This window comes from Rhinoderma darwinii, chromosome 7 (assembly GCF_050947455.1).
Source record: "Rhinoderma darwinii isolate aRhiDar2 chromosome 7, aRhiDar2.hap1, whole genome shotgun sequence".
Lineage (NCBI taxonomy): Eukaryota > Metazoa > Chordata > Amphibia > Anura > Rhinodermatidae > Rhinoderma > Rhinoderma darwinii.
In genome coordinates, this window is record NC_134693.1 from 122,661,716 (window position 1) to 122,683,133 (window position 21,418).

The following is a 21,418-nucleotide window of genomic DNA, read 5'->3' on the forward strand; positions in this document are numbered from 1 at the left end:
ATGGCTGACGTATGGCTTTACAGTAGCATACGTCGGGGGTATATGTTGGGAAATACTCCCGATATATGCTGGCGAACGGAGCCTCAACCTTGTTGAGTAAATTAAAAAGGAGCCCTTCCATATGTTGCTGCTTGCAAAAACTTATTTTTTTTGGTGTATATTACATTAATCCAATTGCATAAATTTCAAACAATTGAATACATGAATCTGTCTACTATACAGCATGATAATCTTGTTCTAATGGAGCAATAGACCATTAAACTCTACATGAACTTAGTAATTTTACGCTGGGGTAAGCAATAAATGTTGAGGCTAACCTATTGTTCTGTAATGACATGTCTTGTTGCAGAGGTGCTGGAATTGGTGGTCTGGGAATAACAGTCGAGGGTCCGTCAGAATCCAAAATGTCTTGTAAGGACAATAAGGATGGAAGCTGCAGCGTAGAATATATTCCTTATGCTCCAGGAGAATACGACGTTAATATCACATATGACGGGGAACATATTCCAGGTACAGTCACTTAGAGGTTCTGCCCTTTGCTTTACTTGGCTTGGTTTTCTTGTTATAAATAGTAAAGACGTGTTTCCATGTATAAATTATGACCGTGCTGTATAAACCTAATAAACAGCACTGTCTGTGGTCTGTGCTGCTCTCACACTTTATGGGACACTTTTATTTATTACTGTAGTTTTGCATCCAACCTGTCCAATTCATAAATGGACTGGTGACAGGGTGAGCTAACCTCTTCATGTCCGGTCTGTGGTTTACCTCTTGCTGTGTAATTTATATTGCTTACTGGTTCTGTAGTAATTCAGAAAGGATTCATTAGTGGTATGAAGAGTAAGAAATAATGTTGTACCCTGATAGAAAATGCTCCCACAAGTTCAGTATGTAAGCCCCATCACTGGGTTTCAATAGGTTTTTCAGTCCCTAAAAATTGATGGCCTATCCTCAGGATAGGCCTTCAATAGCTGATGGGTCGGGGTCCAACGCCAAGGACCCCTGCCGATCAGATGTTTTGAAGGGGGTGCTGCATGCGTAGAGCGCAGCTTCGCCTTCGTTTCTACTTACAGTATTGCGGCCTTCTCGCATTAAAGTGAATGGGACACGGCTGCAATACTTTGAATCGCCGCTACATCCCCTACAAAACAGCTGATTGATGGGGGTCCCGGGTGTTGGACCCCAACCCATCAGCTATTGATGGCCTATCTTGAGGATAGGCCTTCAATTTTCTGGGACTGGTAAACCCCTTTAAGCTACATATGCAGGTAAGAATCCAAAGTCGTTGTCTACACTTTATCATTATATTGTTTTTAGATCCAACATTCTGTGCTGAATAATTTTATAATATATCTTTATCCCGTGTGTGGATAGCATAGATTTAAATACTAAACTTCTACCACCACAGTCTGAAACAAGCTACAAAGCTCCCCCTGGTGGTGTCTGAAGATGGACAGAATTTTATCATTTTAAAGGGTTGTACCAAAATCAATAGTTTTCACCTATCCACAGGATAGGTGATAATTGTCTGATCACTAGGACCCCCACCGATCGCGAGAAAGAGGAGGAGCTTGAATGGAGCTGCAGTTGAGCATGTGCCTGCCACTCCATTCAATGTCTAAGAGAATGGGGAAAACAGACAAGTGCTGTACTCTTCTTTTTCTGTCATTCCTATAGACTTTGAATGGAGCTGCAGTGTGCATGATCGACTGCCACTCCATTCAATGTCTTCTTCACTGCTGTAGAGCAGTGAGGTGGAACATGGGGTTCGGGACACCCGTTCTCGTGATTGTTGAGGACCTCCTCAATCAGACAATTATTACCTATCCTGTGGATAGGTGATAATTGTTGTTTCTCGTACAATTACTTTAACCCCTTTAGCTCTCTATGCAGAGGCTTTGGATCCCTGTTTCAAACAATGGAGCTCTAACTACTATAAAATATTCATTAACACAGAATGTTGGACCTATTTTAGATTTAAATAAATAAATAAAAATCAGTGGACGACCATGCAGGGGAAGGCAAAAAACCCTATGAGGTGGATGCCAATTGCCCCATATTGGGGTAAAAAATTCCTCCCAGACTCCAAATATGGCAATCAAAATAAATCCCTGGATTAACATCCCATCTCCAGAATCTAGTACTCATGATTTATAAAGGCCTCTGGGCCCTTCTTTAACCAGCCCAATGGATCAATAATAAAATTTAAAAATGTCTATAAAATTGATGATTGATTGAGCAGAAGCAAGATTTATTATTATTATTATTATTATTATTATTTTATTTTTATATAATGTTTGTATTTCTTCAGTGTTTTTTTTTTTTTTTTAAATCGTTTGAGCATTTATGCTTTGTAAATGAGCTATTTTTTAAAAAGACAATCTGTAATGTTAGAGCATCTATAAGTTTCTATAAAAATTATACATTTTTGGGCGCATAGTACAAACCCTCCAAAAATAAAAAAATCACCTGTAAGTAGAAGTTCCCAAGTCTTCCACAGTGTCGACCTCAATAGGCTCCCAAAGGATTGCATCCAAGCTTCAGTTTGGGAATCTCTCCGTTTATGCAGTGCTAAATCAATGCCCCTAAATCGCCACCTAATAAGGCAAATTTGACACTGTTTTTAGAGGACAATCACCCTGCTTTATATTATTTTAATGAAGTTCCTAACCGTCCAAACCACCAGTGGACTGTAGTCTTGTTACTAACTGGGAGAGGAAGACTATGGTAGCTGTGGTACGGTCTTTCCCTTCTGAGTCTCTTCTCTTTTCCTTGTTACAGGTAGTCCGTTCAAAGTCCCTGTAACAGATGTTGTAGACCCCAGCAAAGTAAAAGTATCTGGTATTGGACTTGGAAATGCTGTACGAGCGAATATCCCGCAGCAGTTTATGGTAGATGCCAGCAAAGCCGGAGTTGCTCCACTAAGTGTTGTAGTAACTGGACCACGAGGTAAGAGATTCTCTTAGTTGGTGCTCTTTGTGATCAAATCTTTTGGATGTTTTTCTTTATATTCCAAGATCCCGTAATTTTTTTTCTGTTTACCACTCTAGTTTTAGTTTTTGAAAGACCATACTTTAAATTTTTTGGACATAGCATCGAACATCCAAAGCCTTCAAATTTTGGAGAATTCAGAATCTTCTTGGCTATAACTTCTTGATGTAGTTTCCTGCACTAGATTTACATGAGACGCATCTCTATACTGTGCTACTGCTGCTTACTTGATCTAACTCTGTAATATCCTGATGACCCTTGAAGATTGATTGCTTAAAATATACTCTGTGTATAGGCCTCCAAAAATAATCATACTTGAAATGTTTAAATTGTTTGTGACCATTGTATATCATTCTTCATTGTAGTCACAAATTATTTTTTCAGTAAACCCCCCTCCCCCATTTATTGGCCCCTGATGGAGTGTGGTAGTATATACAGTAAAATCTCTTTTTAGACGACCACCCATAATTGCATTAAGGGGGGGGGGGGGTAGTCTATTGAAAGAAGATGGGCAGTATACAAAATATGTGGTGGAACTGAAAATCTGTCACAGGAAATCTGGTCTAGATAAGGGGGTGGTCTTCTCAAAGTGGTGGTCTTTTGGTGAAATTTCACTATACTATAAAATTAAGCAAGTAAATATTTTCCAAATGTTCCATAAAATGAATATTCTATTCACTAGGGAGCTAGTGTTTTTTTTTTTGTTTTTTTTTCTGAATTAGCAGCTCTATAGCACCACCACGGCTAATGGACATGAAAGTTACTGCAGCCCAACAAAAACATTGATGTTCAGCAATTGTTCAGTCAAAATAGATCATCCTGTGTTATCAATGTTGTTTCCTAGATTTTTGGTCCTGGGTTCTTGTGTGACCATACCCATTATAAATACTTTTGTTGTTCTAATAGGTGGCTATAATAACAGTATTTATTTCTAGTTAATGAGCAGGACTCCATGAAACGGAGCCCCTTGAAAGCCATTTCAAATTTCTTTAAAGGTGACTTCAAGCGAGATGCAAACGAGCCAGGTTTGGACTTTTGTCATCTGCTCCAGGAACGTGGAATGTTAATCAGTTCTGATTTTTGGTCTATCTCTGGCTACTTCTCATTGGACTCACAATGATTATGGTTTTGTGTCACTTTTAAATCTTCCAATATTCACTGGTGAAGAAGATGATTTTCCATAAATTAAGAGGTGCAGTCCCGGGTCTGTGACTGGCTATTACCAATCAAATATGTGCTGCCCAAACATGTATCTATCCCCCTTTTGCCTATTCTAACTTATCGTTGCATATGATTGGGCCTACATGGTCGACTTGTCTCTGTGACACAATGAGATCTAAAGATAAGAGAAAAGGGTCTGATTTATTTACCAGAAACGCCATTATTGTCCATAGGCTGTAGGTGTTTTTGCTGCTCAGCTCCAATTACTTAAATGGGGTTGATCTGCAATGCCAGGCATAGCCCATGGACAAGAGTGGCGATGTTCCTAGAAAATGTTTTTTCTAATCTTGGAAACCTCTTAATCCTGAAACCTTGGCGGGTGGGTCAAGTCATCGTGCTAAATGGCACAGTGTCACGCCTGACGCCTTAAGCCGGCCAGAAACGAGAGATAGGTGCCAGCTAAAATAGCTATTTCTCCAGACTCTACCCTAATGTATATTTCAATGGGTAGAGGGGGAAAAAGCAGCTGCCAGAGGATTTTTAACAAAGGTCTGGAGGCCCCATACACATTACATTGCCAGCCGATCCTACTGAAACCAGCGGGTTTGACTAACATTTATCTTATGTGTAAGGCCAGTTTTAGTCTTTGATTCACAGAGATTAGTAGCACATTTGTTAAAATACAAATTTACTGGGTCGTGTATTGTGTAGGCCAATAGGGCAAGTAAAGAAATTTCAACCAGCGTCCTGATTTTAATGGGGTATCTTCGTGCCCTATTAGTTTACACAATACACTACCCCTGGACTTTAACTAGTCGACTGTATCCTCCGAAACGCAAGGGCATACGATTTGAGCCTCTGACTGTTATTTATTGGCTCTTCTAACTCCATAACAGATCTTAATCTCTATTATGGTATAACACTCGATATTATGTTGAAGTTTAAAGCACCGGCAATAAAGGGAAGACCAATACGGTATGTGTGTGTATAGTTAACAAATACTAGCATGGCTATACACCTCCTTTTTAACTAATGTGCTACTAATTTCTGTAAAGTTTTGTAACTTCTGCTGTAACTACCATAGAAACAGTAACGAAGTGCAGAGATTGTGAATAGACATGCCGTGGAATGTCTATTCACTGTCTAAACACTTAAGTATTGTTAATGTGTTAGTATAAGACAGCACATAAGGATCTAGCAGGATCCCTATGCGCTGAGTAAATGAATGGAGAGGAGTGAATGACGCTGATTGGTCACTGATTGGTCAGCGTCATACACTCCTCTGTACAACGCCCACTTGGTCTAAAGTAAAGTGACGCCCACTTGGGCATTAAGCAACTAATTAGCATAAATCTAAAATCGCTAATAAAGTGGTAAAAATAGATCGTTTTTTTTAAATAAAAAACATTACTGTCATCTACATTATAGCGCCCATCTCCTTATGTAGGAGACAGGGCACTTATAATGTGGTGACAGAGTCTCTTTAAGTAACAAGCCTAGGGAAGGCACAAACTATCATATACATCTCCCAGATAGTGAGGAAGCTTTCGTTTTTGAGCCTGGAGTCCAGCCATCATCCGTCAAGGATGGCAACAGACATTTTGCGGACGTGAACAAAACTCACAAGAGTCTATTAAATCAAATGTCTTTGGTTACTACATTTCAACTCCTCCAACGTCCATTGTAGGGGATAGTCCAATAATGGTTGAAATGCAAACAAGAATTTGTTTGCATTACTTCAATGTTTATCTTACTGACTTAACCCATACGCCATATTCACATCGAGACTCCGTCAGAGGCTTCAGTCACAGATTCCATTGTTTTTGCCAAACAAAATAGAGAAGCATGCTGCTGTATTATGTCTGGCAAAATAACACAAACCATGAAGGAGACCGGACTGAACTTAAAGTCAATGAGTTCTGTCGAGTGCCATTCGTTTCTTTCACGCAATGAATCCAGAGCTTCTGGTGTTCTCTTAGAGCAGAACAACTGAACCTGGAATGCAGATGTGAACGAGCCCTTATCCGTCCTGCAATAATTTGGTCTTAGAACTATATACAGTAACGACTGAATTCCACTGAAACATGAAAATGTTGTCAATTAAACAACATTTTAAGACGATACTCTTTGACATTCATACAATATGGGTATAGGTAACACAGGGCTCAAATTCTCAATGTGCTTTCCTTGGTATGTTTTTAGGGACCATTTGGAGTGTCAATTTATCATACAGACCCTTCTATATGATACATGACAGAGAGGTAATTAATAGTATATAGTTCACCCCCACACTTTGAAACTAAGATGTTTGAAAGTCTTTTTGACTTTAAGCTATTCTCCTCGATCAACGCCAATAGTCACTGCCCTGTGTAGGGCAATTTAGCTCGTGTTACAGACCCCGTGGGAACGCACCTGAGATGCAGCAGGCTATCCTGTTGAATGGTGTCAGCTGACAAGTACTATATTGATGATTGCTGGACTGAATGCGGAACAATCAGGTCCTTGTGCACAGGACTTAGTAAGAGTACAAGATTGGGAAGTGAAAAGAAACTTCCGATATCACAGGGGAAAATGGACTAAGTTTTGTGGAACATGGTGTAAAGCTGCGGCAGGCTACCTTTGTGAATCCACTCTGATCTGATCATAACATTATATACGTCCTCTTTTTATATTAAAAGATTAATGTATGAAAAAAAATAAGAAAAACATCTCCAGACACTAGTCTGTGGAGTTACGGTCACATCTATAGCAAAACATGAAATTGTGCAGTCCTTACGTTGAGCAATCCTTTAGCTGTAATTACATTTGCTATGATGAATATGATAAATTAATTTCCCTCCTCCGTATAACCGTTTTAATGTTACAATTATTCTACTGCGTTAAAATAATCTAGTAGAAGCTTCTTTTAAAATTGGAATGAGGCTTAGCGAGTGAATCGGGTCCGTGAAAACGGACCCGATTCTAAAAACCGTGGAAAGATAGGACATGTCCTATCTTTCCACGGTTCACTGACTGGACACCGGGCCGGCACACACTGTCGTGTGCATGTGGCATTAGACCTCGTGCACACGGTGGTATAACGTCTCTGTACAACCTCTGATTTGAAAGCGGCCATAATACGGCACACACAGATGTCTATGGGGCTCTTCTGTACCTCTGTATGTCTCCGATTTTACACAGAGGCATATGGAGGTTTTCGTGTTGGATTTTTTCAGAATCTGTAAGAAAAAGAAGCGGGCCATGAACGGCTCCATAGGGAATAAGTGTGTTGCCATATGGTTTGTGACATCTGGGCTCGCCCATGTGCATGAGGACTTGGCTTTATAATGGTAACTTGTCTTGAAAGCAAAAACTTTAGGGATTAGCAAAATCTCCGACCATAGAATAAAAGGAAAATTTATTTGCCCACCGTATTTTCATAAATTTGCCAAAGGTGCCTTTCAAATTGGGCATATTAATCCACCCAAACCAACAATTTGTCATACATATATATATATATATATATATGTATCTCTGACTCCCTATTTTGTTGAATGTGCATGCTGCAACTTTTTCAGGCCTTGGTGTTGGATTCCTCAACATGCTAGTCAAATATCTTGCCGATTCTTTCACAATAATTTTATTTGGCTTTGGGCTTCATGGGCTCTTTCTTCCCTAATAACTTTGATCTTTTGGTGATTTTAATACGTCTGAAATGTACATACTGAACAAGCTTTCTAATAATACCAAGGACTACCCCACCTGAAAAAAAATAATGGCGTGATAAAGACCTCTATTTTATCCCAGGCAATGCGACAGTGCTGGTATTATTACAAAATATGCGCTCTTTATATACAATTGTAAAGACAGACTATACAGTTCTGTACAATCTGTATTTTCGCCCCTCTATTTGCATTTATAGATCATTTAGCAAACCGAATAATACCCCGAATGATACTAATGGTCCTAGTGACTAATTAAAACTAAACCAGAACAAGAAACAAGTCACGACCAGGTGTTTGAAAAAATACAAATAATCTTTATTAAAGTCAATTAGACACATGGAGACAACGTATAACACTTAGACATAATAAAATGCCATGGACCCTCGAACACAAACGGAATCCGAACGTAAAAGCAGAGTAGCCCCCCAGATGTAAAAATGGTCTGACACAACCTATATATGGCTAAAGTGCATAAGTACATATTAATGAGCAGGTACTAGGCATGGTACGCTTTGCACAGATGAACACATAAATAAGTATAGAGAATATATATAAGGTACAATCTAAGTAAAAACGACATATAAAGTAGTATACCTACACCTGCGTATAAGAAGATAAATAGGAGATCAAGACCAAGAGGGGGACCTCTGCTTAACCCAACGCGCGTTTCGCTGGTGCTTCGTCAGGGGTTGACCCCTGACGAAGCACCAGCGAAACGCGCGTTGGGTTAAGCAGAGGTCCCCCTCTTGGTCTTGATCTCCTATTTATCTTCTTATACGCAGGTGTAGGTATACTACTTTATATGTCGTTTTTACTTAGATTGTACCTTATATATATTCTCTATACTTATTTATGTGTTCATCTGTGCAAAGCGTACCATGCCTAGTACCTGCTCATTAATATGTACTTATGCACTTTAGCCATATATAGGTTGTGTCAGACCATTTTTACATCTGGGGGGCTACTCTGCTTTTACGTTCGGATTCCGTTTGTGTTCGAGGGTCCATGGCATTTTATTATGTCTAAGTGTTATACGTTGTCTCCATGTGTCTAATTGACTTTAATAAAGATTATTTGTATTTTTTCAAACACCTGGTCGTGACTTGTTTCTTGTTCTGGTTTTGCATTTATAGATGTAGCAGACTGAATTTGCTATTTAACTGTGTATGTATGTATGTATGTATGTATGTATGTATGTATGTACGTACGTATGTGTGTATGTATATATATATATATACATACATACATAACATATAGATTATAATGACTTAGAGTCCAAACCACAGTCGACACATTGTAATACCATGGCTTGTGCCAAATGGCAAACTCAGCTCTGCTACATCTGTAATTTTTATATGGATTTCCATTTTCACACCTTTCCTAGAAAACAAAATACATTAACCCTAAGATCTCTAATAATATAGATCAACCTTCACAGGCATCTGATTTTATGGTGAATGATTGTGTTTAGTGTCATGGGTGATCAACCGATATGTAAATATCTCTAATTTATGGTTGTTTACCACATGTCGGGCCTCATTTTTGAATACTAGTGCAGACAAAAAGTGGAGTTTTTGTTCATATGAACCAATTAGATTCCTACTGTAATTTTACGTAAAGGTTAAATGAAAATGATTGGTTAGCATGGGCAACTCCAACTAACACTGTCATAGTTTTCATGAGGCCCATATAACTGACGCACAACCGATCCCATGCAGTATGCAGAGTGAAAGGATATTAAAAGAAAATTTTAAAAAAATGTTTTTCTAGAAAAGGTTGGAATCTATTATTTTTTCAAAATCTCCTGGAGCACTACCATCCTTCCATGAAGTCGAAGTTAAATAAATATGGATGAAGGAGCCGAGCACTTGTAGCACTTTATTCCTATAATCTGAAAAAATATGGCCAAGTGTATCTGAACAAACCAATAAGCCCGCCCATGGTCCCAAGATTGGTACTTAAAGCAACTTTCCGGTCCCGAGAGAACATTTTAAATGTGGTGTAAATGGAGTAGTAATACCTGATGTCCTCCAGTTCTGCCCCTCTGTCGTGGATCTGCCTTTTTAGGGTCTCCAGTGTGTTGATCCAAAATGGCTGCCGCACTTCTTAGACTGAGTCTGAAACACTCCCATTGTTTTCGGATTGGCCACAGATGCTCACGTGAGCAGTTCTGTCCAATCCGTGAACGTAGGGAGTGTCTGAGACTCCGTCTGAGAAACGTTGTGGCCAGTTTGAGACAACACAGAGGGGACCCTATAACGACAGATCCACGACAGAGGGGGACACCAGGTAATAATACTCCATATACCCCATCACATATATAATTTTTGTCCCGAGACTGGGTTGCTATTAGAACCAAATTGTAACACAGAAGATATTAGAAGTTCAGAGCACTACATAAGCTCAGTTAATTTAGTCATATTTATTGAAGACCGTATAACATACTAAAAAAAATATATATTGTTTAGAATTTGCAATATGTGTTTAGTGACCATGCAAAAAGATGTCCATGCGGGTTTTACCAGAAAAATTGGTAGCAGCTTCAACACCTATGATATTTAAAGAGTAATTTGCTGCAAACCTCTGGACGACTGGCTGTGGAGATATTTTATCGATATTTAAACACTTCTCTTAATCCTTAGGGGTTGTGGAGCCAGTGGAAATAACAGATAATGGAGATGGGACTCATTCTGTGGCCTACACACCTAGTGTCGAAGGTCCGTACACTGTGTCCGTCCAGTATGCAGATGAAGAGATTTCTCGCAGGTAAATGTTGGTTGTATTTGCAGTGCGTACTTTGCTTAAATCCATAAGATGAAATTGGTCGTAGATTAGTAAATCAGTAGTCGCTAAAGGTAGGTAAATGTTGTTTTTATTTTTTTTACTTAGAGTGATTGCCATTTTTCTCTTTGTTGTGGCGGCCATTTTGCAAAAGTGAAGCAGGAAGTGCAGTCCTATTTGTTGTCAGATTTTAGTTTTGTTTCCCTGTAAATTGTAATTTTGTTATTGATAGAACATGGTGACAAGATGACCGTATACAATACGCTACGGAGTTTATTCAAAGGGCGCAACCATTAAGGTTTGTGTTTGCTATTGGGAGCCACAACCAAACAGAAAAATGCCAATGTCTTTGTAAGGAAATAAAGCAGAATTACCATACTTGCCAACAGTTGAAAAGGGACATAAGGGAGATTCTAAAAAGCGGTGCACTGTGCAAGTTTTTTACCTTTTATACCCCGCCTATTTATATAGAACACGACCCCATATTGCAGCATTTGAATTACAAATACAGACCCCCCAAAAATAAATACAGACCTCCTTAACAAATACAGACCACAGATCAGACCAGCTAAATTAATAGACCCCAGACCAGACCCCCTAAACTGAGACTCCTAAAATATAGACCCTCAGGCCCCACAAACTAATACAGACAACCAACCCTCTAAACAAATAAACCTCTCCGTCACCAGACCAGACTCCACAGTCCAGACCCCTTAAACCATTAAAGACACCAAACCAAAAACCTTAAAGGCATGGTGTCGCCCCAAAAACATGTTTTTTTTTTAAAATTTAAACATTTAGTGTGTGGGTGATTAAACATTGTTCAAATTTTTTTTATTTTTTTCGCGAGTCAGGAAATATTATAAATTTTTTCAAATTTATAATACTACCCATTTTTGGTCACTAGATGGAGCTGTTTGGAGCTAGTTCCCAAAATTGCAGCATTGCAACATTGGGTTAAAAGCTATCGCTCTAGTGAGCTCTCAGCATCCCCCCCTCCTTTATCCTGGCTAGTGCCGGGATAAACGAGGGGTTTGAAAGGTTTAACCTCCTACACTGTGTGTCGCCATTTTTTGAGGTAACCCACAGTGTAGTAGGTTTACATGCAGTAGTAAACACACACAAACACTAACATACATTGAAATCGCTTACCTGCTCCTGCCGCCGCGGCCCGTCCGCTCCCTTTGCTGCCGCTGTTCCATGTGCACTTGTCCGGAAGCCGCGACCGGAAGTAGTAATATTACTGTCCAGCCGCGACTTCCGGTCCACAGGAAAATGGCGCCGGACGGCGCCAATTTCGAATAGGACTGTGTGGGAGCGGCGCATGCGCAGTTCCCACACAGACGCCGTACACGGCAGTCAATGGGACGGGAGCCGTTCGCAGTCCCTATGGGACTGTGGCTGCCGTATTCCATGTCTGTGTGTGTCGTTAATCGACACACACAGAAATGGAACAAAAAATGGCAGTCCCCATAGGGAAGAAAAAGTGTGAAAATAAGAAACAGTAAAACACAAACACACAAATGTAAATAAACGTTTATATTAAGGCACTAACATCTTTAACATATAAAAAAATTATTTGTGATGACACTGTTCCTTTAAACTAATACAGACTACAGACCAGACCTCCTAAGTACATTCCCATAAACAAATACAGACCCCAGACCAGGCACCCTAAAGTAATACAGACCACAAACCAGAAGTGCAGAGGATCACCTCACCACGTTCCTTCAGTCATCTTTAATTCTAGGCGCCACTGTAGACGACATCCTGACATGGCGCTTGGGAGTGAAGAGGACTGCAGGAATGGGCAGAGGTGAGTATAATTTAAAGGGGACTCAGGGCACATGCTCTTGCGAGAGTCCCGGAGAGTTGGCAAGTATGTGTAACAAGCGTTAATAGCTAATCTCCTTTACCCTCAATGGACCCGTAAACAGAAGAGTTTGCCCTAACCATGCTTCCCTTGTTAACAGGGGCATAACTATAGGGAGTGCAGAGGTTGCTGTCACTCCCGGGTGCGAGTGCCATAGGAGGTACAATAGCCTCTTTGCCATATAAGGACATGAGCATTATATTGGCACATGATAGTTGGGAGGGGCCCTGTTAAAGATTTTGCATAGAGTCTCAGGAACTTCAAGTTACACCCCTTCCCTTTTAACAATGACACATGAATTCAGTTAACTTTAAATATATACCTTAAAGGGGTTATGTGGGGGCCAAAAATTATTAGCAATGTATATAATATTATGGGGTGGCATTTTGTTAATATTACAGTTCCAAATGGAAAGTTGAGAAAGTTAGATACCCTATAGGACGAACTATTTATTCTTCATCTTTTCTTTTCTACTCCATATTTGTGAAACACCAACTGTTGCAAGATGATCTTTGCTGATATACAGAGCCCACCATAGTTGATTTTGTATAATTAATAAATTATTCCATTTTCTTCCCAGTCCTTTCAAAGTTAAAGTTCTTCCTACATATGATCCCAGCAAAGTGACTGCCAGTGGCCCGGGTCTTAGCTCACAGGGGGTTCCTGCTAGTCTTCCTGTGGACTTTGCTGTGAATGCTAAAGATGCCGGATTAGGAGATCTCTCTGTTCAAATAACTGTAAGTCATTTTTATGGGTTTTTAATTCTTGGAATATTTTTTTTTTTATTCCCACACTTTCAATACAAAGAAACAGATCTATTTATGCTCTAAATTGCCTACTATTGTCCCAAGGGGCTATCCATTTCTCCATCTGAAATCAGTTTAAAGTCCTATATCTTATTTTCCCATAATTAAAAAAATTACTATGGTCAAGATTTCATTATTCTCTGAAGATCAAACAAGTCACTAAACCCTTGATTTATCGTCTTCTCCTCTTCACGGCAATATGTGGTAACACATGTCACAGGGCCCATACACACAACATTAATGCAGGACCATGTTGTACCGATGTATTGCTTCTGTGGGAGAATTCGGTGCATCACAGAAGCACCCTCCTGCAGCATGCAGAGTTCCTACTGGTCCATAATAAGGAGCCCAAGGGACTCTGTGGGCTGCTCTATATGGTCATGAATTAAGTAGTAGCATAGAAATTGCAACTGGGCCCATATACTCGGAGCAATACATATTCACTGAAGGTTAGTCAGTCTAAGCATAGATTATCCAATGGCTTCCATTAAAGTGAATGCCCACATTTTAACGCTGGGCCATCTTAAGGATCAACATTGTGTGTTGTTTAATTCATTGATATATCTTTATATTGGTGTGCTCCGTTTTGCTAATACAGAGCTCCAAATACCCTAGACATAGATTTATATTGATGCACTATGTTCTGGATGACCGTTTTACGACTAGGGGGAGCTTAGTGCATATTGAGTTGTTGAGTTCTATGTATAACAGTATGCAATTAGCTCCTAAGCTCCCCCTAGTGGCTGCTCATGCAGCCGGAATTTAAAAGCTTTTTCCAGCATTTTGATTACATATAACACAAAAACATCCAGGATATTGGAAAATCCAATGCAGCAACACAGTGGTCTCACTGATGGAGGATTAAAATAATTCAATATATATTTTGCTTTGTGTATAATACTAAACCTTTACTTTGAACGTTACTTTAATTTGTCACCACGTTATAAAACATATTTTTTGGGATAAAACAAGTGCTGGAGATAGCTGTATGTTTCCACTATTTGAGTGTCAACTCCTGCAGGATGCTGGGGATTTGATGGTATTCCCTCTTGCTAGTTACAAAGTGTAAATCATGTGTAATGAGAAACATCGCTGTTTGTTTAGGAATTAAAGGAAAACTTGCCGTCTTGGGGATATTCTCAGAATTCTGTGTCGATGGATGAATACACTCTCTAGTTACAAAATTATGTTTTGAGAATTTGCCCAAAGATAACCATTCCTTGACTTCCAGGGGAGCTGTAATTTTCATTGATGTTTATTCTATTCTCACAATATTGTGATTTGGATTGTGTTTCTTTAGCTGTCCCCGATATTATAACATCTACGTTATTTGGCTTTGGAAGGTTTGTAATTCAACTTTTTTTTTGTCTTTTGTTGCTGTTAGGACCAGGAAGGTAAACCAAAGAAGGCTCAAATCCTGGACAACAAGGATGGAACATATGCCATATCCTACAGTCCTGATAAAACTGGGCGCTACCAGGTTGCTGTAAAATATGGCGGCGATGATATACCTTATTCTCCATACAGAATACGAGCAATGCCCTCAGGAGATGCCAGCAAGTGTACAGCTGCAGGTATAATCTTTACTACAACTGAAAAACGATTTAGATTTGGAGTATTGTTTCTTAAAGGGATTGTCTGCGGTACCAACTTTTGAGGCCCCTGGCAAACATAATTTTGGAAGTTGCCGTTGGATTCTCGCTTCCCCTGCAACAGCCACTACACTACAAATGTAGTATTACATGCGTAATTTAAATAAATGGCCATATATTTAAAGGCTATGTACACCTTTTTGAAATAAATATATATACAGTCCAAAAGTAGATCAACACAGCACTCCAACATACCATAAAATTATACCATGTACTAGTTTCCAGGGGATGAATCAGCTCCCAAATTTCAATATGTTTTATATTGAAATTTGGGAGCTGATTCATCCCCTGGAAACTAGTACATGGCCTAATTTTATGGTATGTTGGAGTGCTGTGTTGATCTACTTTTGGACTGTATATATATATATATATATATATATATATATAACAAAGGAACAGCACCAGGACTTCAGAATGGATGAAACAGGGTGGATTTATTCACCTCAAGTGAGCAACGTTTCGGTTCGTCACAGAGCCTATCAGTGTGTTTTGTACTACTTTTTAAAAATACTTTCTATTAAAAATAATTTTTACTTTTTGAGATACAGCTACTTTGTATCCTGTATACAGAGCAGCTGTATCTAGCACTGAAACCTGTATCCATCAGGTCAGCGGGACTGACTGATTCAGTGTCAGCGGGCCCTGCGTGTGTCTGACACGCAGGATCGAGCGGTTACCGATCACATCTAAGTTCAGAACTTAGATGTGATCGATTACAGGTGGAACGCAGGACCCGCTGTCACTGAACCAGTCAGTCCCGCTGACCTGACAGATTCAGATCTCAGCGCAAGATACAGCTGCTCTGTATACAGGATTTAAAGCAGCTGTATCTCAAAAAGTTAAAATAATTTTTAATACAAAGTATTTAGAAAGCTGCTTTAAACACACTGATAGACCTTTTTATTTTTTAAAAAAACAACCCAAACAAAACAATTTCAAAGGTGTACATAGCCTATAAATGGAGTTGTCAGTAATCTGTGGGGAAACGTGTCAGTAAGTCATTTCCCTGCAGCGCCACCACAGGGAAAATAAAGAATTACACAGTGCCTTTTCATATCAATGGGTTGTTTGTGTAATGCAGGACAGGACAGGTCCTCCAGAGTGAGAGATGCACTTTGTAACCGATAATCACTCTGGCCATGAGGGCCCCACTCTATTAACTTACAATTACCGGACACCCTCTATTAACTTACAATTCCCTAAGAGGGTAGTTGAAAATGGGTTTTCTAAACCAGACAACCCATTTAATACATGTATAGACCAGGTCTGCCAGAGCCGAGCCATGGCTCAGTAAACGTGGCTACACAAGTGAAGGGACCTTCCTCAATGACGTCCACCTGCCCTAATAACCAAGATGAGACAACCCCTTTAAGTGTCCTTTTAAAGAGAATTTATTGCTATAACATACCTTACATACCATAATAGTGGGTACAACTACACCCACTACATAACCCCTAAAATACCAAACGTGAGGCTGTAAAGAAAACATTTCCTGCTTCAGTGGAGTCACAACAGGTATTATATCAGTTATCGGTCAGTGGACTATACACCTTTCAGCCGTTGTATCCATCATCTCCGCGCTAGACATATACCTTATGTCTAGCGGTCCTCACGTATGGTGTTCCCACATTGGGGGAGATCCAATGAAAGTATGTTACCCAATTAGCTACTAATCACTTAATCTTTCTTTTCTCTAATCTGTTCTGTCACCAGGGACACCCTAACTCAAATAATCAATATATCATCCGCACTTCTATGGGTAAATTTGACTCCGAAGAGTGACTAATATATACGACCTGTAAAACTGGTATAATCTGAATTCATGTACATAGTCCTAATAACATGGCCCCTGTGGCGCTGCATTGAGTGGACACATTACATGCTTTGCATGCATATAAAATGCAGGTTGACAAAGAAATTGTGCCTGGGGTTAACAGAATATTTTGAATGTTCTTGTCCAGAATGGACATGACAGAAGGCCATTCATTTATCAAAATGAAAGCCATTAGTAGAGTTCGGCTTTGTTCACATATGCCTTATGAGCCTCCTAGATTAGCCAAGTCCGCATCGCTATTCTTGCCTTTGATCCTGACAGACCTTATTAAAATCAGTGGTGTCTGTCGGTGACTGTTTGGATCCATTGGACAACGGACTTATCGCAGTGTCATGGCTCCCATTAAAAACACGAGCCACAATGATGGTATGAACAGAGATTTATGGGTTTTAATTGCACCTATTAGTTTAAGGCTATCAGGGCATGTTGCATATGCCCTAATATTAACCCCTTAGTGCTGTAAATGTATGTCATGGATTCCCTTGCCTAGACGAGCTCCATGACGTACATTCTGATTGACAATACGGATCCCACTGTAACAGCCATGCAAATATCTAAATAGTTTGACATAGGGAAGGGGTTTCCTCTGTCAGTCCATCAGCGACCCTTCAACACGACCGTGGGGTACCGATTTTTTACATGGTGGACGGGCACCTAACAAGGGAGGTCTACCATAAGTATTTGCCAATTCGGCCATGCCAGAGGGAAGGTTAACAATAAAAGGAAAATACATACAGTATCACCACAATTGTAATGAAAAATTCTCAAAGAATAACGTTAACATGTTATTTATACCGCACGGTAAAAAGTGTTAAAAAATATAATGGTGCCAAAAAACTATATATCAAACATATAAACAAACCCTCTGTAAAGGATCTGCCAGGCACAGCTTCGGGGTTAACGCCCATAGGTAATTAGTCGGCACCTGAGTCTATGTCTCTGAGACTGACTCCAGCTTCCACCACTCAGGCTGGCAGGCTTAGGAGTGGGAGAGCCTATCGCAGCCTGGCCAGACTCAGCTAGCTCCCGCCCTCGGTCTATTTATACCTGCCTTTCCTGTTCCTCCTTTGCTTGTGATTCTTCTCGTGTGGTTTCCTGGCCCAGCTACAGCTTCTGACTATTTGATCCTGCTCCATACTGACCCTGGCTTACTGACTACTCTCCTGCTCTGCGTTTGGTACCTCGTACACTCCTGTTTTGACTCGGCTTGTTCACCTCTCTTGTTGCTCACGGTGTTGCCGTGGGCAACTGCCCCATTTCCCTTAGCTTTGTGTACCCTTGTCTGTTTGTCTCGTGCACTTACTGAGCGTAGGGACCGCCGCCCAGTTGTACCCCGTCGCCTAGGGCGGGTCGTTGCAAGTAGGCAGGGACAGAGTGGCGGGTAGATTAGGGCTCACTTGTCCGTTTCCCTAACCCTATCATTACACCCTCATAATACTAAAGGACCAAGCTAGGCTGGTGTTAGGGTGAGAACATACAGTGGCAGCTGCACGCGGCCAAAACCACGCCCACATTGGTCATCCATGTGTGTGTTCTCACCCTAGTAGGGGTTGTCTTAGATTGAGCTTTTTATTTACTGACCATAAGTGGCCATGCTAATGGATATAAAATTATTTTTTTTATTATGACTAGTTCTCCCCTGGCTTGGGGCTCAGTGAGGGCACATACGGCGGCCACCTGCAAGTCCGCTGTACAGAGCTATGTAGGGGGATGGGGGCCATGTACAGGTTGATACTTGGCTGCAGGTGTGAAAGCAGTAGATATAATAAACGGTAGAATTTTTTTTATTTTTTATCAATTATAAAGCTATTTTATATGCACTAATATGGACACCTGAGTCCCAGACATCCCCTCTAATAGACCTGTCCTGGGGGTGGCAGGTTCCCTCTAATCATTAGCCATGAGTGAAACATTTATCCGTGTCATGAACTGAATGAAAGTTTCCTGTACACGTTATCTGGGTCAAAAATACATAAAACTATGCAGAACATGGAGCAAAGAGATTTTTCTGTGAGTTTAGGGGGATAAAAAGCTTCTTCTCCCTCCTGTAACTGAAACCATCACCCGGCCTGGAAGGGGGGATGTTCACTAATGCAGTGAATCCGCTTTCATTTACTTCAATTCCATTCTTTTGTCTCATTTTGATTGAGTGAAATTCTATCTCGTAGTTCTGCTCTGTTTTCACTGCTCACTTGCTTCTTTTCTTTTTTCTTTTTTATTTTGAAGTCCCTTGTATCCCTGTTAATATTCGGTTATTTGAGCTGTACCTGTACATTTCCATGTTCTAATCTGCATTCCTCTAAGGTTTGGTCTCATACAGCCACTTAATAGGCTGAGAAAACACAACTTGACATATTGTCTCACTGAAGTTTTCATTTCCCATCACTACATGAGATTTCCTGAAAATTAGTTAAATCACAGACGCCGACTGAGGGGGAAAAAACAAGTCTGTGTTATCCCAATGTGCAACGTCGAAGAAGTTCTAACCCTGTTTTCTCAATCTTCTACTCTTACATAAGATGAATATACAAGTGTTTTTGAACTTTACTATGAAAGTATTATTAAATCCGCTTGCCATTAAGTAGAGTTGCCGTTGCCTCTCCTTTCCTTACTGTCTCCATGAGCAGTCTACAAAGTTAAAATCATCCACCAAAAATTAACATTCTGGCTGCCACCACTAGAGGGAGTTTACTGCATGCTGTGTTTATTATTGAGTTCAATATATAAATAGTATGCAGTAAGCTCATAAGCACCCTCTAGTGGTGGCTGCTGGCAGCTAGTTTTATTTTGTCTGTTAAATCTGTATATGCAGGGAATTTATAGCCTTGTAACAGGAAAGTGTGGATATTCACTTAAACAGTATTTTTTTTCTATTATAAAGGTTATAATTAAAATGTAATTTGGTTTGACCTCTGTGACTTTAATTGTATTTGCATGACCCTTGACATTACCATTTAGTTATCCAATTGAATAGGTTCCCATAATTGCTTCTTTTTAGAACAGTAGATGTGTTAGATGTTATAATGAATACAGATCTTCATTTGTTTTCTTCTAAAATATAAAACCTCCTGTGACTCCCCAAATAAAGTTTGAGAAACTCAGAAAGTTACTTTATTTTCCATGGTTTTCTGTATTTTCAGGGCCTGGAATCCAATCGGCTGTGAAGACTGGAGAAGAGGTTGGTTTTGTGGTTGATGCCACAACTGCTGGGAAAGGAAAGGTGACTTGTAGCATACTAGATCCAGATGGTCTAGAGTCGGAAGCAGATGTCATCGAGAATGAGGATGGCACCTATGACATCTTTTACACCACTGCCAAAACTGGGCCCTATGTTATACATGTCCGGTTTGGTGGAGTGGACATCCCTAACAGCCCCTTCACTGTTATGGTAAGTGATATATATATATAATGTATAAGGTTCGGCACAAGCACAATTGCATCTTACTATTCCGTTACACATGTCTCGAGACCAAGGCTGCTGTGGCAAGATAGGTTAATCTCCACCATACTCAATGCAGGTGTGGAAATTAATATCGTCATGGCAGCTTCAAGTTGAAAATGTAAATGGCCAAAAAAAATTTACTAAATGTCCAAACCAGGACATGGTGACTTGTGATGTTTGTGTTGTGCTTGTCATTTGTTTGATTTGACCTTTTTGTTCCACCACACCAGGCTACAGATGAAGTCCCAGTAGTGGCTCAGCAGCAGGCTGTTAGTGCCTGTCCTCCAGGCTATGAACCCTTGGTATATATATATATATATATTCAACTCCATATAACCGATCCACTCTCCTTGTTTGTTACATGACAGAAGTTGACATTGCCACTTCTTGGGACTGCTTGAGCCACTCTCGGCCACGTTGATCATTTCCTTGTTTCTTTATTATTTTATCATGACATGTTTTTTGCCTTTCAAGCTAAACAAAAATCACAGCCAATCACTTTTTTTACTATTGATCCTCAAGTGAAGCCTCTTTGATTTGAAGACTTTTTTTTTCCCTTCTTGCACGATACATTCCACTTTTTCATTTCACTTTTGTGTTTTGTATTCCTGAAAAGAATCCGTACTAAACTCCCAAGTTGATGGTGGTACCACGTGACAACTGTTATGTCATGCTCTACACTGCTTGCTTAAATATGTCTAAATCATTTTCTTTTGCAGATTTCACCTTTTTCAGGAGTTTTGATATATTTTATGCAATCTTTAGCTTCTATTTATTTTCGGTCAAATTTCACGATGGTGATTTTGCATATTGATGGTGTGTACGGAGAATGCCAGGATCAGTTAAATTCATAGCAAAAATCATTAAATGTTCTAGATCTATATAACTGTTCATCCTGAGCTTTCTGTTTCATGAAATGAATGGCAGAACTATAACACGCGGTAAGAGCAAAGTTTTGACCCATTTAATTTGTAATGGCTTTTCTAAATACTTGAAGACGAGCAGCCTCTCTATCTCCATTAGACCATAGGAGGACACAATATGTAGTGGAGCACTGTCCATGTATGCACAGCCCCTTTATCTGATCCTTACCGCGGTTATATATCAGGCAATTCCTCTATCACACAAGTCTAGCTGCAAAATCGCCAGTACCATTCACGGGCATAGTCTTCCA

At 39.9% G+C, this 21,418-nt stretch overlaps 1 protein-coding gene across 4 annotated transcripts in view; it reads left to right on the top strand.

The window, feature by feature from the left end:
- The window catches only part of FLNB (filamin B), a 177,627-nt gene that overhangs the window by 134,328 nt on the left and 21,881 nt on the right, over positions 1–21,418 (top strand). For 2 of the 4 annotated variants that reach the window (XM_075833935.1, XM_075833937.1), the window contains exons 24-30: positions 350–510; positions 2,782–2,949; positions 10,499–10,622; positions 13,091–13,247; positions 14,701–14,890; positions 19,943–20,190; positions 20,475–20,546. In XM_075833935.1, coding sequence (XP_075690050.1) covers positions 350–510; positions 2,782–2,949; positions 10,499–10,622; positions 13,091–13,247; positions 14,701–14,890; positions 19,943–20,190; positions 20,475–20,546 — 1,120 coding nt within the window. The remainder of the gene's footprint in view (positions 1–349; positions 511–2,781; positions 2,950–10,498; positions 10,623–13,090; positions 13,248–14,700; positions 14,891–19,942; positions 20,191–20,474; positions 20,547–21,418) is intronic. The other 2 variants (XM_075833938.1, XM_075833939.1) reach the window with 1 other exon arrangement.